This window comes from Vicugna pacos, chromosome 6, assembly GCF_048564905.1.
Source record: "Vicugna pacos chromosome 6, VicPac4, whole genome shotgun sequence".
NCBI lineage: Eukaryota > Metazoa > Chordata > Mammalia > Artiodactyla > Camelidae > Vicugna > Vicugna pacos.
The window spans coordinates 39,868,564-39,887,783 of NC_132992.1; the positions used below are offsets into that span (position 1 = coordinate 39,868,564).

Consider the following 19,220-nt stretch of genomic DNA (forward strand, 5'->3'; position numbering starts at 1 on the left):
TGCCTGGTGCACAGTCTGGTGGTATATGTGGAAATGTATGTTGGGACATAAATTGTATAGAGTCAATTCTTTGGTATGTTTTTTAGTTTATAGTAGAATACGTGTTTCAGAGGAGGTCCTGCCTTGATTTAGGGTTTCAGGGAAAACACAATGACCGAGCATCATTTTTCAGTTGTACAGGGCTCTTAGGCAGGTGTCTAGGGGTGAGTGATTGTGTGGACATAAGTGAAACAATTCTTTATACACTGCCCTGGCATTTAGTTGTCTGGTTTGGATGAGACTGGTTAGAGGAGTGAACCACTGTGACCCCAATGTCTTCTACATTTTTCGCTTGTTCTGTGGCCTTGCACTAAAAACCTTTATCAACCTTTGTGTATTAGATTCTTCCTCTGGGACAGTGATTCTAAATAGATCCCTCAGAAGGCAGTGAATTGATTAAATTTTAAAGTGCTTTTGGAAATCAGAATCAGAGCCTGTCTGAGACTAGGGTATGTTTTATTAAGCAGTAGTATGGTAGCTCACCCTTCTTGGAGTTTTATGCCTCCCAGTGAAATTTTGGTATCTTTTAATTGGTTTTTAAAAATAGTCAGGTCTAATATTATTGTTATGTTAAAACCTGTGTGCGAGGATGGTTTAAAATATGGGGTATAGATTTTTCCCCTCTTGCAATCAGCTGTAGAACACTGTTGAAGCCTAAAACTATTCTCTAAGGCAGGTACCAAAGTAATAAACTTACCTTATGACATAATATTTTGCTTTTTGCAAATAACTTTGTTTTCAAAAATTTATCTGTAAGCCTCCTTATCATTTAATTTAAGAATAGGATGGGGCAGTACGCTGCAGCATTGGAAGCCTTCTGAAATAGTATGTCATAAGAATAACTTATTCTTAAGGGCTCTTGTTGATTCAGCAACTCTTTTTATTCCCTGTGCCCATTCCTGTATGGAAAGTTACATGTTCTTAGTCAAATTCGGAACTTTCTTGGCTTTTCCCCTCCACTTTTGTAGGTAAACTAATTTTGTTTTTGTTTCCACGTGGATCTTAAGAATATAAAGAAATATAGGCTACTTTCTGACAGTCACATTTAATTTCATATTTTCATCAGCCACCTTTCATCTTTGAGGAAATGGGGCTATAAGCTAACTTGAATGTATAGAACTAGAAAAAAGACATATAAAAGGAATAGAAACCCATTGCCTTGAGTAGAAGTTTCTCCTGAAGCTAGAAATAATGTCTATTTAACATGCTTAAAGTACAAGATCCTGAAAGTTGTTATTTAATATCAGACTGATTGCGGAAGAAAGATAAATTACATAGCTAGACCATTAGTAAACTAACCAACTTCACCTTAAAAAGAAACTTTATTATGACTTAACTTAAATGTTAGTTTTAGTGTATTTGATTAACATTTGAATGTTGTGTGTTTAAGAGCAATTTACCCTTGAAATTCCAGAAGCCTCCATAAATTTCAGCAAAACCAAATAGTAATGTAATTTAGGTTGAGAGTTGATTAGATATATTCTATATAATCCATGACATACTTTTCAGAAAAGTAAAGATTTGGAGTTACTGCATGACATCTATTTATTTAGTAAATCATAGAAAGGAACATCTTCTGAATTCAGCACAGTGTTTTTATTAATTTGAAGATGTTCCCTCTCTAGTTATCTCATATATTGAGTATATTGGTTATAATAGTCAAAATGATGTTTGAATGCTTGTAGTAGAAAAACTCAAAATGATAGTGGCTTATACAAGATAGAAGTTTGTTTTTCTCTCAGTAAAAAGAATTCCAGGGCAGCAGTCTGGGACTTGTATAGTAGCTCCTCATTATTATGTGGAACCCGCTCCCACCCTGCTCTACCATATTCTACCTGGCGTAATCAAAAGCATCTCCTGGTCTGAGATGGCACCTGGAACTCTACTAGCAAATCCCCGTTACAAGTTAGAAGACAAGGGGAAAGCAGAAGGGCAGAAAGGGGGCCCCCTCTAATTGAGTCAGCTCCCTTTAAGCAGCAATCCTGGGCTTCCTCCACAGCAGTCCCACTTACATTTCATTGGTCAGAACTTAGCCACATGGCTACACTGAGCTTCGATGGAGGTAGGGGACGTAGTTTTAAATTCTTGGCAGGAATATTCATAGCCAAAAACCAGGATTTTGCTACTAAGGGATGAGGAGAGAATGGATGTTGGGGTAGGCATTACCACGTGGTTTTACGTTCCTGCTATGTGCTGGGACTTGGAGCTACTTGGTAAAAACTCAAAACACCTCTTTCTGTTTTTGTTATGAGCTATGGTTTCTTAATTTAGAAATCTAGCTTTATTTAGAAATCCCGTTTCTTCTGTGAAGTATCATTTCTTTATTTGGCAATCTTGTCTGACTCTTGCTTTCTTCTTTCCTCTTGCCTTTCAGCTGTTTTGGAAAGAAGTAAGGTTTAGACTTCTCCATGTTAACCATGAGCGTGACACTTTCCCCCCTGAGGTCACAGGACCTGGATCCCATGGCTACTGATGCTTCACCCATGGCCATCAACTTGACACCCACTGTGGAGCAGGGTGAGGGAGAAGAAGTGATGAAGGATATAGATTCTGACCAGCAGTATGAAAAACCACCCCCATTGCATACAGGGGCCGACTGGAAGATCGTCCTCCACTTACCCGAAATTGAGACCTGGCTCCGGATGACCTCAGAGAGGGTCCGGGACCTAACCTACTCAGTCCAGCAGGACTCGGACAGCAAGCATGTGGACGTGCATCTAGTTCAGCTAAAGGTAAGGAATGTTTCTGGGCTCAGGTCCATTCCAGATGGAAGTCTGAAGGTGGCTGTGGCACCTGGAGACTGAGTTCTGTAATTCTCAGTGAGGAGATATCCAGGAAGGAGAATAGAATAACAAGTGTGAGACCGTTATCCTTGTAGATAAACATGGTCAGAATTAATTCTTTCCTGGTTTTACTTTGTGGGCTGGGTTTCTAGAATAAAACTGACTTCAGGGGATAATGTGGGGAAATGAGGAAAGGGAGGGACTTTTTGTGCAATGTCATAGAAATCAGTAGTAAAGGATGAAAGGTTTAATAAAAACTCTCATAGGTAAAAAATCAAACTGAGTGGTAGTTGTATGTGTAGGTGATTATTATCTTCTGTTGAGGTTGATGCTACCTTTGTGGCAAACAGTGGATTGTGGCATGATGAGGAAGGTCAGTGTTCTCCTTTTAGAATGAGTCCTTTCATCCAGGGACAATGCATCATGCAGAACAAAGGTGCTTTCATAACAACTCATCTGAAGTTCAGACATTAAAAAAATGTCTGTGGCTTCTAGAACCCTTAAAATGCCTAATGGCCAATAGTAATGAAATGGTAGTGCTAGTAACGAGTGCTATTAATAGAAATCCTGGTCTCTGGACCCCAGTATCCCAAAATACAGTGAATCTTGCCCTGCCACAGCCACTCGTCTCTTCCAGTGTCTGAAGGAAATACATGCTCAGGTCAATGACCAGCAAAGCAAGGCAGATTTATAATCAATCAAGGCATTGGCCCCAAACCCCAATATAAATTTCTGGTCAGTTAATTGAACTCTTAAGGAGAATTCTTTTACCTAAGCTAAAGGTTCATACTAAATGATCTGAAACCAAAGACCCAACAGATTCTTGGATCTTAATACTTAAATGGCTTATAAGATGTAGTCATCAGTGTGAGAGGAGAAGGCAGTTAAGAGCATGTGCCCTACAGCCTAGAGCAGAGCTGGCTCAGTGTTCTCAGGCTAGTTCAGCAGATCCTGGGCCCAGCTGCCCCATGAGAGAGAGTGTACAAGAGAGTGGACGAGAGGGGTTGGAGAGAGAGAAAACGAAAGGGCCAGAATGCCAAGGTGGCTGGGCTTCTTCCAGGTTGAGCAGGCCTGGGTGGTCTTTCTACAGGTTCTTGGGAGGGGGAAAGCACAAAAGGGTGTCAGAGATGGCTGGGAACCAGCCTCAGTGGAATGCCAGCCTGGGGGCCTTCCCCACTGTGGCAGCAGGAATTGGTATGTCTCAGCCCATTTAGTCAGGGGAGCAGCTCTCCAGCTCTCCAGGCTGGAGTGCAGTGGAAGTCAGGAGGTTCCATGGCGCCCCCTCCCCACATTCCCTCTAATGCTGCACTTATGTATGTGGTTCTCCAGTAAGTAAATACAGGATTCGGTTTGTTGGAAACTCAGGAAAGGAAAGTTGACTGTTGTTCTCTAAAATCTTTCAGATTTACATAGAAAAGGTGGTAAATGGGGGGAAATGGAAATATTTTTAGAAGACTCTACTAAAAATGCTGCTGAGGGTTCCTAAAAACATTAATGTGTCAACTGACTGCATTTGATTCCATCAGTAGTATATAATCAAAAACTTAAATTTTAATTCCAAATAGGAATGTAAAGTCTTGTATAGTCATCCAAGATTATATTTAATGTTGAGAACCCCCCTGAAGGGTGATTTGTCTTTTTCTTATTGGAACTACCTGTCACCTTCTCACCTCAGTCAAAAAGTATTTCACTGCCTCTGTCTGGCCCTGTCCACCAGTGTGGTCTGCCTCCCCTGCTGAGAAAGGGGCCCAGGAAGACAGGAAGTCAGCACGGTGGTCACATAGTTAATCAATAACAGTTAAAGGGATGAAGTGAAATTGTCTTATGTTGATTTAATTCTAGGATTTATGTCATTACTTTTTTATGCTAAGTGACTTAACCAACATTCACTGTAATGTTCTAAAATACTCCGTCATAATAGAGCCCTTCCACATTGAGCCCAAAGTCAATGAGCTCTGGTCAGTGAGCCACGGCCTTGTCTACACAAGGGTTTAATTTTGGTCTCCTAATTTGCTTATTTAAGTTTCTCCTTTATTTGTGTAATAGTTCTTTATTCAACCAAACCAAATAAGCACTTCAATGTATTTAAATTTTTTTTTTTTAAATACAGGTCAGTTTTTCAGATTTCCATACTGATTCACAGGAACAAAGGGGAACTGGGGGCACAGAGTTTTATATGTGCAATCACAACAAAACCCCGTAGAAGCAGCTCTTAATTTAGGTGTCTGGCAAAGCAGAGAGGCAGGCCAAACCTGGGCAAGACCAGCCATCTGCCATGGGGCATCCCAGCTTGGCTCCTTGCCTTGATGAATTACTCACTGTGTTAATTTATAATGAAAATAACCATCTCAGAGACGGGGGTGCCATGGCTTTATGAACCATCTAGGCACAGACAATTTCCAAATTTATATATCTATCCCAATGTTCTCCAAGGAGCCCCACCTGCCTAAATGACATCTGTACTCATATCTTTAGTGAGCATCTCAACCCGGTATGTCCACTAAAAAGTTCTTAATGCCCCACCCAACCCATCTTCCCAATTTCAGTAAAAGACACAACTTTTTGCCAAGCCAAAACATGATTCCCTGACCCACATATAAGTCTATTAATGAGTCCTGGGACTCCATCTCCAAAATAAGCCTTAAATTCATTACTTCTCCCCTACACTACTGCTGCCACCCTAGTCAAGCTACTTCACTGCTTGCCAAGCTACTTTTAAAGAGTCTTCTACTGCCCTGCAGTTTATTCTTTACACAGTAGCCAAGGGGATCTCTTAGAAATATAAATCAAGTCGGGTCACTCTCTTGCTTCCTGTTGGCTTACAATAGAACCCGAATCTCTTCCTGTGGCTCTGCCCCTGCCTGCTTTTCTGGCTGTGTCTCCTGTTACTTTTCCCTTGTTTATAAAACTTCCAAGTGCCTTGGAAGTTCTAGAGAAATCTTAGGCTGATTCTTGTGTCACAGCTTTTCCTGTTCCCTCTGCCTAGAAACTGTCATCCTCTAGCTTTGCCTGGCAGATCTGGATCCTCATCAAGCAATCAACAGTCAGCCAGAGGCGCAGCCAAGTTCTCATATCTGGAGGCACAAACCTAGGAGAGGGTTGAGCAGAGGGTGGGAGGGAGGTGGGGCCTGTGCTGTGTTTGGTCGAAGGCAAGCACACAAAAAAGGAGCTCCCCTCACCTAACTTGTCTACAGGCCTCAGACTTCCCCTTCACATTGCTGGCTCCAAGTCTTGTCGTCATAGTCTTCTCTACCATCGTGCCAATGTATAACTTAGAAAAATTAGTTCAGAAATGCTTTTGGATAATGCTCAGGGTAGGTTCACCCTAATTTATATTTAATTTTATATTAAATGTCACTTTCTCAAAGAACCCGATCCCTAACCTTAAAACACCCATCTCCTTTCCCAATAATTATGTAGTCCATTATTCGTCTTATTTTTGTAATGTTTCTTATCACTAGCTTTAATTTCTTTTCTTTATTTATTTGTATTAGCTCCAAGGACCCAAATGTTTAATTCTCGACTGTATTCTTTTGCCTATAACAAGGGCTGGGCATTTGGTGTTTGCTCAGTTCACATCTATTGGATAGATAAGTTCAAATCTGTGTGGTCAGTGCCTTCTCTCTCCACAGGCAGGCTTGCACTGAAAGTCACAGGAGGAAGCCTGCTTGGGGAGGATTGAACTAAGACAATGGCATTGGATGAATCAAGTCCAAGTGCATTTGGGCACTACTTTCCCATTAGGGAGAGTCTGTGAGTGATTCAGAAAGCTTGGAGATCTTGTCTGGGGAGTCTGCCTAGGAGAGTCTATTCTTTCTGTAGGCAGCCGTGCCTGGTCTTCCTATGGCACCCTCTTTCTGTTTGACTTCTTTGGTAAGGCTTTTGGTCAATAAGCTAGAGGACCCGGCTGGAACTGCTCTTTTTCTTTAAAGGTAACTTTGCTTATCTTCTGGTCATTGTGTTGATCTTAAAGTTTATTTATTAGAGACTGCTCTTATCAACCTTATTTCCAAGTTCTTAGGGGAAGTTTTATTGTAACCTCCAAGATGAACTACAAAGCACTATTATAAATTTCCCAAAATGGGGGTGGGTGGGTGATTGTTCTAGAGAGTGAATAAGAACATCTAACCTTAAGATTAAAATATGGAAACAATGAAATATACCATCCCATACCATGTAGTTTTTTCCATTATTTTTTAAACAGAAAATATAATCCACATATTTTGCTTCTTCGCTTCCAGATATTCTTTAGGAAGAAAACTGAGAAGCCAGCTGAACCATTTTTAGAAACCCTTTCTCTCCTCTTCTCCCTCCTCCTTTGGATTCAGAGGCTGTGCTGTACAGGAAAACCAGACCAAGAACCTTAAAAGGGTTTGACTTTAAGTGAGACTCCTGGTCTGGATGAATGTATTTGGGTGCTAAATAGGCAAATTAGATACCTCTTTCCTGATTAGCACTCTTCCTAGAGAGAATATTATTTGTATTCCTGGAAACATAATAGCAGGAAAGAGGAAAAACTTGGACTAAAAGATGTGGCTGGATGACAAACAGAGGTCTTGAGGTGACTTTGCTGGAATCAGCTCCGCAAATAACCCACTTTAGGTAATTCTACTCTCCAGGTGAAATTTGTGTCTGTATCTTTGATTTGGGCCTGATTCTCAAAGTTAAAACATTGAACAGAGACTCTGTTTACAAAATGTTCTGAGTGGGCTGTACCTGACACCTGGAGTTAATCCAGATATTCAGTGACTTACATGGGGTCTGGAGGGCTTGCTGAGAAAAAAGGCTTGAATCCTCTCCACAGTTAGAGTTGTCACATCAGATGTGCCTGACTGACTGAAGATGATGGAAGTCCTGGGATGTTGGAGCTCTTGGAAGAGGGTTCACCTTCATCATCAGGCAAGGAGTCATTGCCAGCACAGAAGGGAGGGGAGTGATGGTTTCTGGTAAAGTGTGCTTCTGGCCCTGGAAGCTATCTTTAGCAGCAGATTCTGGGCAGTGTGGGCACCCAGTGAAGGGAAAGGATGGTTATAACTGGGAGGACCTGTCTCTGTTGACTCTTCACTTGGGCTTCTCCCCTCCCCTTGCTCCACGTCTGTAGAGGGAAAGAATATTCTCTTTCTCCCACTGCTAGAACATAACAAGCTCTGGCTGTGGTGGCAGAGGTGGTACCAAAGTGGCAGCTGTGTTGTCCAGGGTCTGCTGGCTGTGACAGGGTGGATTCTTGGGGACATCTTGCCCTAGGATTTTCAGAAATTCTTAATAAAGGGAACTCTGAGTGGAACTAAACTTCTGACATCAATAGTTTGGGGTTTGGAGGATCTGATCTTAATGCTAATAAACTGTGAGTTCAAGCCTGAAACTTTGAATTTATAACATCTTTGAGTGGTTTTCAATTTCTAATGTAAGTTAAATAAGTGCCAGCTTAATACTGAAGATCAAACATCTTTGTTTTTTGGGGGAAGAGTAAATATTTTCCCTTTTGCTCTTTAAATGGCTGTTTTTCAAGAAGTAGTTCTCAACGTTATTAGTGGTTGTAAAATCGATTTAATGAACTAAAGAGCTGAAACAATGAAATAGAATTACATGAAGTAAGGGTAAATACTATTTTGTGAAACTTGATTTTAGTTGTATACATATATTATACCTATATACTTGGTCGTAATGTAAAATTTATATCTTTTTCTGAGTCAAGGCCATGACAGTTTGATAGTTACTGCTTTAGACCACTCTCAATTTTCCTGAATATCTTTGATTTGTGCTTTAATTTCAGAACATATTATGCAAGTAAGTGTAACCTGGTGCCAATTTTTGCAGCATCGTTTTTTTGTACTTATGTGAGATCATATGGCAACTCCCCAAAGCATATTCCAAATCCCAGACAACTGGAAAATGAAGCTCATTTCTCTGTCGGTGGGTATGAGGATGTTAATTTTTTTTTTCCCCCAAAGCCCAGATTTGTGGCTGGAATCTCTTTTTTGGCTAATGTGTCTTGCTTAGGGGATATCTTCTCGGGGAATCTGTATACTGGCTGTCAGGTGTCCTGGGAGTATGGTTTCAGTATGATGATTAACAGTGGAAAGTTTTTCCTATTATTAATGCCTAGATTGTATAGGAATATTTGGTATCATTGACCAATAAAAATGGATGAAATAAAAAGAATGTTTAATGTTCAGAAGGCTAATTTTAGATATGTAAGAGATCCAATTATGTGGAAAAATCTCTCTTAATTATTGAATAATTATCTCTCCACCCCACTATACACATACTCCAAGTGCTAAATAAATACTTTTTGATCATTGAAAGATTAATATATTTTCATTAGGATTTTGGGAGATGATCTAAAAGTCTCCGATCTAGCACATGTTTTATAATACTTATGAATATTCTTAGTTAGACTTGAGAAGGGTGACATAGAAAAAAATAACTTTTGTAGTAGTTTCTGACACACATTATGAATGATCTTTGGGTATGCATGAACCTTAGCCACATGCTCTAATGTACTCAGAGCTCAGGATGGGAGCACTAATTATCAAGCTGGCCCAACAAGTCTGTCTGCCAGATTATCCAGCTGTGTAATTTTTAATTAACAATACTAGCACGGTAAATGAGGATTATCATAGACTTCATAATTTGAAGGAAACCATGAAAACAAGGTTTAGAGAAAAGTAGTATCATTAAAGGATCTGAAAATGAGTCCAATGAGAAAAAATCTGAAGAAGCTAGCATTTTGATTAGAGAAGTGTTATTGGGATTTGTTGCTTAAAAATGGTTTTAAAATAATGTCAGCAGGAACTATCACTGAGCAACAGTAGCCATCAGTTTATATGGTCTCAGTGGGTTAGATATTTGTAGGGACAAGCCCCAGAGGTAGGCTATGTGTTAACTTTTCCCTTGCCCAGAGAGTTTTTCATTCAATAAGCATTCACTGAATGCCTGATATGTTCCAGGAGTTTGTACTTACAATATTGTATTTAATCCTCACCTTAATCTTCTAGTAGAGATGAAGAAATTAAGTTTCAGAAATGTTAGTAGGTGATCAACTTGGGAGTCAAATCATACTTTTTGAGCCTCAAGTCTAATGTTCTTTCTACTTTAGTGGAACAGCCTCACACCTTTCTACAGGTGTGAGAAGTTTTATTGGCTATATCGTATTAGATACTAGTTCTGGTTTTCTTGTAGTGGATAGTCAAGATGAGTGGATATGAGGGTGGGGGCTCATTGGTTTTTTTAATTAAGACTAAGATCCAACCTATGTGTACTTTAATTCATCACAAGTAGGAATATGAGTGTTTCGAAGTGGGGATATAAATGAAATCCTGAGGTCCCTTTAAATCAGGGTATTCATGGTTCCTGAAGCAGGGAGAGGACTTGTTTTTCTCTCTTTCTTCATTAGTTGCTGCTACTTTGCCCAGTCTCCCTACTTCAAAATTTTGTATCTCAAAGGAGGGAAACATATGATCTAATTAAAGTGAAGTGGTACTGGGTGTGAATTACTAGTATCCTAACATGCAAGTGGGTGGAGCAAGAGATGAACGTCTTTTGTGAAAAATGTTAACAGATCATTTGATTTCCAGGTATGGCATTTGTAGAGACAGTGGTTCCCATCCTTGGTTGCACAGTAGAATCTCCTGGGAAGCTTTAAAAACCCATTTCTCAGGCCATGTTGTAGACCAGCTACCTCAGACTCTGGGCTTGGACCTAGGCATCAGTACTTTTAAAGACTCCACAGGTGATTCCAAATGCACCATTAGAGCTGATAGCCCCTGGAAGGAGACATTTTTGAGCAGAGGGCTTTTGGAGACATCTTGCTTGTTCCATGTGTTCTTCCTTTCCTCCCAAAATGACAGCAAGGAATTTACAGTCACTTACTTAGGAGCAAAGACTCCTACTTGACTCTTTTAAACTTCTACAGTTTCTCAAGTGACCTCATAAAGAAGTAAAAACAGTTGTGGGAAGGGAGTAAGTCCATGCCAGACACCAGCCTCTATGTTACTCTCTTAAATTTTTTACATACTAAAGAACACTAATCCAGATAAAGTAAATGTTTCTCTGTTACTTGATTCTCACAAGAACTTATTGAACTAGAATTATTGTACAGAGATATGTAGGCTCAGGGCTGCCCACCTATAGTTGTACAGGTTATATACAACTGGCAGCTTTTGAGGCCGTGCAGTGCACCTGTATAGCTTTCCATGGCTGCATTGTTATAGGCCTGGGAGATAGTCTGAGCGAAGGGTACATTGAGTATGAAAGACAGGAGGGCCTTTTCCTCTGAAGCCAAGGAATGATGAATGATGTATGTTACTGAGCTTAGTGGAGATGCATTTTGAGGGACAGAAAATATTTTGAATGCCTCAGAGGAATCTGGGCTTGATCCAATAGTCATAAAGACATCTATAAACAAATAACTTGGTAAAACCCTAGGTCTTCACATGAGTTTGTGGGTATGTGCATGGTAGTCTGGGAAGGGGAGAGATGTGAGACAGTTGTGAGGATGTTGTAAATGACAGAGAGCGGCTGGGCTTGGATGGTGGAAATGAGAAGTAAGAATAAGTCCATCAGACCAGGCAGCTGGAGCAAACCCAGAGAGGCAGTGGGGGCATCAGAGGCGACTGCTTCTCTGGTTTGCTTTGCCCTCATCAGGCTCAAACTGAGCTATGTCTGTTGTCACTTGGCGTTAGGGTTGAGGGCTATATTTCTTTATATAAATGTGAATAGAATAAAAAAGAACAGGATAGAAATTTCTCCTGTGTTCATTTTAACAGTGTGGCTATTCTATTAGTGGGCTTTTTAGTGTAAGCTGTTTGTATTGTTCCGTGATACCTTAACCACCAATTTTATTTATTATTTGAATGAGGCAAATTTGCCAAGTATGTCATTTAATGGAAAAGGAATGTGTGAAGTGAAAAATGGAAAGTGTTCTGCTCTTCTCCCGAGTATAAGGTCCACTGGAGAACTGGTTCACGAGGAGGGAACTGGCTGAGTGAAATTATAAAGAAAGTCTTCAGTGCTCATTGCAGTTTTCCCTCTCTCCAGAAACCTAATTTCTATCAAAAGACCCTATAAAGTAATTCAAACAATAATGTTAAGAATAGCTACAGCTCAAACTTTTGCTTCTGCAGAGTGAATTAATATCATCACACTGGCTAAAGGAATCCTCCTCTGTAACTGGAAGTCAGGTGTTAGTGACAAGATGGGGAGAGAGCCCTCCAAATTACATCACATAGGAGATTACCTTCTTGATGCACGTGTCTGTGTCCCCATCCTGGAAATCATTTAACAAGAGTGAAATACTGTTTTAAAAAGATAAAATTTTAACTGTAATGTTTACCTTCCTTAATTTTCAGCTGTCCTCCCAGATAAAGAAAGTCCAAATGCCTGGGCAGGGCCGGTAAGTTCCTTCACAGTCTGGGCCCAGCTGGCCTATTGTTCCTTCTGACCTGTCCTCTCCTGCACCTTTAAAAAGCCAGGTCCTTTCAGAAATTCATGCCTTGAAATGTGGTTTCTCTGTCTCCAGGAAATCACTTCATTCCTTACCTCTAACTTTTCTCTCTGGGAAAATTGCTACACATCCCCCAAATCACAGTTGAAGTGTCACCTACCTGCTGAAAACATTTTGAAGGCCCATCTGGTCAGTTCTTATGTGAGTTCTCCAGTGTTTTCATTTGGTGCCTCCTGTAGCATGATGGTAGACACAGCATTCAATTTGAGTTATTACTACTATAACTGTTAGGAGGATTCCTATTTTTTCTCCTCCGTAACTATATATCTCCAATGATTCATTTGTATGACTCTGAAATCAGGGCAGAAGAAAACAATCAGCATAGATATATTTCCTTTGATTATTTTGTTGATCGAATGCAAACCGATATACTTAGACCTGTGAATAATTAGCAGATTTTCCTTAGGGAAAGTTAGTTCACACCTATGCTGGAAGTCTGAAGGCATGCATATTTCCACTTTGTTTGACACGACATCCTAAACACTTTCCACTTTATAGATATGACTTGCGGGGGGTGATTCTCACTTCAAAACTCTGTTTGCAATTTCAAAAATAGTGCATTAATGAACATTTAGGGATAAATCATGTTGGTAATGAAAACTTGGTGTCATTAAAGTGTAGTTGCTGTAAGAAGACATTCAAAGATGACAAGGTATTTTAGCTGATTTATTTGAGTTGTTCTGTTCTATATTTTGTGGACAAATGTAGGATTTGTATAAAGTGGGTACACACATGCCTCATTATTGTGGCAAAAACTATTTATTAAACACCTGCATGGACTTGATGGGGTCTGTTTAAATGTGTTATCCCTGGGTTGTATATAAGTTGGATTCTGGTCTTCTGTAATGAGTAATCAACTCGGTAAATCAAAATGAATCTAAACTCTGCATGGATTAACACAGTAGCTGACATTATTTTATGTACTTATGATTACATGCTTTCCTTTTTATTTGTCTCTTTTCTGCTTCTTATGATCTATATCTGTCCCTTCTTAATTAGTTATAAATCTGAGGTATCTTTATTTTCAAAAATATTTCTTTTTTAACTTTCATAAATTAAAGTGTAGATATGTAAAAAGTGTTAGAAAAAAATGGTGAATTTTCTTCTCAGAGCTGATTGGCCTCTGTTTTGTTATTGTTTGTTTTAGGTTTTAAAATTTGTTGGGCTTAGCTTTTCCTACAGATCTATAAACAGTCAGATTTTTTATCTCCTACAGGATCACAAATAAGAACAAATATTGTATAACTGTTTAATGTGGTTATTCAAAAATTCAATACATCTTTTTAAATGCAATTCCTTAAATGTGTTGCAGATTTCCAGAAGAAATTTACTGAAGCTTAAAGCACAAGGCTTTTTAAAGACTATGGATTTATTTAATAGAATTTTATGGTCTCTACTTGTGTGTTTTATTTCATGTCAAACTTAGGTTCTTTTGTTTGTTTTATTTTGATCTTTTATCAGTATTTTTAATAAATTTATTAGTAAAAGATAGTTAAAAAAATCTCATTCCAAATTGAAGCTATTTAAGAAGATGAGTATGTTTTCCTTATATATCATGACTACAGGAAACATTGCAGCACAAATTCTATTTTCATTCATAACTAACTCAAAACCAGTGACTCAAGGCCTAGCACACATATCCTCTCTCAGCCCTCACTGCTCTCTTGATCCATAATTTAGCACCAGTGTTTGCTATCTTGCATTCTAATTTGCTTTTTCATATGTTGTTTTCTAATCTTCTCAAACAAGTTTAAAAGATTTTTAAGGGAAGTTTCTACTTTTTTGTATAAGACTGCAAACATTTTTGGTCAGCTGATTGGCTGACTCCTTATATATCATTTTTAACTTGCCTTTCTGCTCTGAATGGCATTAGCATACCAGGGAAAATATAACTTCCCAAGGATATTTTATGAAATAGTAAAATGTATTCATAATATGCATTTTAAAATTGGTATAATTGTTCACAGAAGTTTTGGGGTCGAGTTTTGGCCAAACAGGCAGAATTTTGCTGGGATAACTCACAGCAAATTTGACATTTTTCTTAATAAGAATGAGGTGATGAATACCTTAATTACATTCCTTGAAAATTAAGAGACTTCAGCTAATATAACCCCAAATTGGGGTCGAATTAAATATATAAGTCCTATGCAAGTCCTTTATCAGTTCAGTTTTTCTAAATCTCCAATGTAACACATATTCATGTTGGAAGGAAAGTGGAATTATGAACCAGCTCCATCTTTGACTACTTGGCAGTTTAATGTTCATTTACATCCATTCTATGTCCAAGTGAGAGCAAGTGTGGAAATGTGCTCACTCATGATGTTCTAACAGCTCTGACAGTGGGAGTCCTGGTTTCAAAGGTTAAAACAGATACTCTGACATATTTAAATCTGTCATAAATCTACTCATGCATGCTGCTTTTTCTGTGGTAAGGAGAGTACAGGGGGAAGAACTAGAAATGAAATGCACTGATATCTTGATTAATGATGTTCAGGACCTAAGGTTCTCTTGCAAGGGAGGGAAAACGTCTATAAATCAGGCAAAGCTGAGTAGTTTTTGTTTGTAGTTGGATAATGACAGTACCTCAGTGGCAGCTTCTCTTTGTTCTCAACTGCCTGGAATAGGACCAAAATCTGGTGTCCAAGTTCTGTCACTAACCTTATGATGTGGCAACACCTCCCTTTTCTGGGTCTCATCTTCCTCATTTGTAAAATGAGGGAACTACTGGGTTCCTCCCAACCCTAACATTTTTGGAAGATAACCAGGCATACCCTAAGTAAACTGTAAATTCTGCCAAGTTTGTGGCTTTGGCCCCCAGTCTCCTCTTTCTGCATCTGGATGAGGATCCTTCCTTCCTCTTAAAGTTCCTCAGATCCTTTTCTCTACTATAATAATACTAACCAACTAACCTAGCATTTATGCTTTGATTCCTCAAAGTGGTTTCTATGCATTATCTCAGTTAAATCTTTATGATAGTACTTGACCTCTGATGTGGGACTTGAGGCACAGAGAGGTTAATTGACTTGCCTAAGATCACACAGCTAGAAAATGGTAGAGCTAGGAATAACAACAAGGTCTTTCCAATTCTGAAGTCTGTGTTAACCTTTTTCAGACTAGTAATTTCTTTGAGAATGTGATGAAAACTATAAACAGCCTTCTTAAGATATTGCACACACATGCCCATAATATTTTGCATGCTATTTCAAGAGACCCTTAGAAATCCATTCACAGGGACTTCAAGTTAACTCCTGTAGTATACTATATCATACTGTTCATTTTTTCCTAATTTCAAAATGAGAAGATTCTGAGAAAGAGAGATACTGAAAATGCATACTTGATTCCACAGTCTTATGTTAGAAGGAAATAATCATCTGGATTCTTGTTTGCATTGTTTCTTCACATACCTGAACATCAGGAGCTTTGGGGGAGCTGCTCAGTCCCAGGTAGATGGTAGGATTGCAGGAGAGATCTTCACCTTGAAGAATTAACTTCCTGGGCTGCTTTTTAATACCTGAATTTCCTCTGCCCTCCACAAATGCTTTCTTTCCATAATTAGAGTTAAAGCATTAAAGATAAATGTCATTGGGATAAGTAATGCATGGTCTTACATTCACATCAAAATTATATGCCAGAAGCTTCCTTAGAATTTTTTTTTGTTGTTTTTTTTTGCTGGAGGAGAGAACTCTGGGCCCATTAATGGTAGACGAATGAGAAAGGCTTCTGAGAAGCCCTGTTCATAAACTGCCAGTTTTCAACCTCACATCATTTGGCTTGAGGACTGCTAATTGAATTCAAACAGAAGAAACTAAATTCTGAGCACATAGGTCATAACTGCTAAAACAGTTGAAGCTATTAAAACTGAGTTGAAGCTGTCTTCTAGAGTTTTAGGGCATGTTGGAATGTCTCAGTTTTTTTTTTTTTAATGGTGGTTTATTTAGTTCAAGCAGCCTCAGATTTCAGAAGCATACTGGGAGCAGTGACAGTTTGATGTCCCACTAGTATCAACCAGCTTATAATGTTGGCATGAGAGTTCTACAAATCAGTGACAGTCAGTTGTCATCCCTGCCCTCATGCCTCCCCACTTCCGGCTGGCTCAGAGCTGGCTGGAAGTGAGGCCAAGTGGAAAGCCCCCCTGATTTGGAGATGGCATCCTGATTCTCATCCCATCTACTCACTAAAGTTACACCAAGCAATTCAGTAATGAGTCTTAATTTCATTGACTGTAAATATTTATCTCTAAAGGCTAAAAATCAAGAAAAATCATTCTTCAGAAGAACATGGAAATCTCTCAGATACTGCATTAACGTTACTAGTTCTGATTATAACTTCCCAGTCCAAACACTGCTTCCTGCTTTTGTGACTGTGCAGGGTGAGCTGTCAGGTGTGTATATGTGTATGTGTGTTAGATTTGTGGCAACTGTATATACTGCCAATCACAAGACTATCTTCTATCATTTGCTTTTTGCCATTAAAACACAATAAAATTTAGCCTTAGTTAACAAGGCCTGCAAGGGGCAGGACATATTTCATGTGACATTCTTAGTTAACAGAATGAAATAAAGAACAGATTTAACTTTACATCATAATAAAGGTTGTTTTTTTTTTTTTACTGTGTATTAGTATACTTTCTCCTCAAATTTCAAGTGTATAGTAGTGAACATATCTAGAATCTTTTTCAGAATTACAGCTACTGAAGCTTTTGAGGTAATCATTGGAATATCATTTTCACAAAATAGAATAATATACATTTAGTTGTAATAAGAGATGTATGCTGAAAGTTTCCTCCTTGTTTTTTCAATATCCTTTCTGGGATTTTTTTTTTCTCCTAAAAAGTGGAATAAGGGAAAGATCCAATTAACTGAGGACCTTAGTTAATTATAGTTTGACTCTTAAGAGTGCTACAATTTGGGCCAATTTGGTCTTTAAGAAGGCTTTTTAAAATCTCAAATATAGAAGAAAAGCCTTCTATATGAATATGTTTACTATAGCTTATTTATGATAGCAAAATATTAAGAAAAACACAAATGGGAAAAATGGTTTCATTATTATATTTCATCTACCTAATAACCTGAAAGTGAAAAAAAACAATTGACTTGGGGGAAAGCATTGCTTTAGGTTTTCAGATAGATTGGAATTTGGAAATAACCTGTCAATAGACAAACACCTCTCCTGCTTCATGCAGATCTAAAAGTCAAATTAGCCTTTAGTTAGTTTGCATGATTCCCTAAGAGTAGAGTTTATACTGTCTGGTACTTGAGAAAACAAGGTATTTTCTTGGTTCAGTACATTTTGATATAATTGAAACTTGTAAGTAGAAAACATGAGCTTCCTAATCACTACAATCCATTCAATGAGTTGAATAATTTATCATCCCTTCAGAAATCTGGCCCTACTTTCAATGCTCCAGCTTCTATTTTCTCCTCCTTTCCATTTATCACTCTTTATTTCTGGTCTTTTCTGCAGAGCTAGCACAGAGGATATAGCTTTCTTGTCATAAAGCTCTTTATTTGCTAGTATGTGAACTGGTATCTAGGAAAATTGCTGAATTAGTATAATCATGCCCAGGTACGGAAACCACACATATAAAAACATGGGCTGGGATCTCACGCTGTAGGTACAGCAGCTCCTTAGATAAACCTGTAGTGGACTGATTTATTCGTGTATCTTCTGGTTGTCTCCTGAGCACAGATTGGTTGATTTGTTGTTGTTGTTGATGTTTAAACAAAACATTTTATGTTTTTTCTGATTACAAAGTACACATAGTCATAAAATAAATATCAGTGTCCTCTGTGCTGTCTGAATCAGTAGCCACTAGCAAAATACGGGTATTTAAAATGAAATTAATTAAAATTAAATAAAACTTTAAAAATTCAGTTTTTTAGCCACATTTTAAATTGTTAGCAGCAATTGTATTTGACAGCACAGAAGAACATTTCCATAGTTGCAAAAGTTCTGTTGAACAGTGCTGATCGATGTTTTAATCTGTACTTTTTCCACTTCTTTTCTTTAACTGAAAGGTAAGGTGTGGCCATATTTCTATTTAAATGACTGTATAGTTCTGTGCTACCATGTTTAATGCTGTACAATAATCCACTGTCCGAATGTGCCTTCATTTATTTGCCAAATCTGCTAACGATGTACATAATTGTTGCTTCTATTTTTCCCTATTATAAAAGTGTTGTGATTATTATCTATGAACATATATCTTTTTGTACTTGTGTAAAATATTTAAAATTCATACATATTACAGAGCTGCCCTCCAGACTGCATCAATAAATATTCCCCTTGGTTGATTGTGAGAGAGGCACTCATATCTACTGGGGCAAGTCACTGAATCTCTCTAAGTCTCATTAAATTTTTCTATTCAAAATAGGAATAATAATACCACTTACCTTACTGGATAGTTACCAGAAATGAAATAATATATGTGAATACTTTAAACAAATAAAAGGAAAGTGCTGCTGTCATGTATGATACTCATATTACTAAGCCATCTGTTGGTTGTAGGGATGGAAGTCAGAGACCCTCAATCCTCTGTGATCTAGTTTAACACCCAAAATAAGGAATAATGATAGTGGTAGTGGTGAAGAGAACATGCCTTTGAAGACTTCATCATGGGAAAGGGACCCCTGGCTTCAGAAATATCATTTATTGTTGTAGGCATAAATACACCAATACAAAGGTAGGATTTTTCATACATGGACATATAGGCAAGTAGGATAATTTTTGTTTTAACATTAGAATGAAGATAAACCTGAGAGATTATTCAACCCCACTTCTCCTTCTGCAAGTGAGAAAATAGAGGTCCACAGAAGTTAACTGAGCTCTCAGATTCACATAGCTAACAAGGCCCTGCTCTTCTGAATCTCCCCCTGGCATCCTTTCCTCAATAT

The 19,220-nt window shown here is 38.3% G+C and overlaps 1 protein-coding gene across 5 annotated transcripts in view; it reads left to right on the top strand.

Annotated features, from left to right (window-relative positions):
• The window catches only part of AKAP6 (A-kinase anchoring protein 6), a 567,738-nt gene that overhangs the window by 170,567 nt on the left and 377,951 nt on the right, over positions 1 to 19,220 (top strand). For all 5 annotated transcript variants that reach the window (XR_012073484.1, XR_012073483.1, XR_012073482.1 and 2 more), the window contains one exon: positions 2,414 to 2,771. Coding sequence is in view for 1 of the 5 variants with exons in the window: in XM_072962897.1 (XP_072818998.1) it covers positions 2,448 to 2,771 (324 nt within the window). In the remaining 4 variants the exon portion in view is untranslated. The remainder of the gene's footprint in view (positions 1 to 2,413; positions 2,772 to 19,220) is intronic.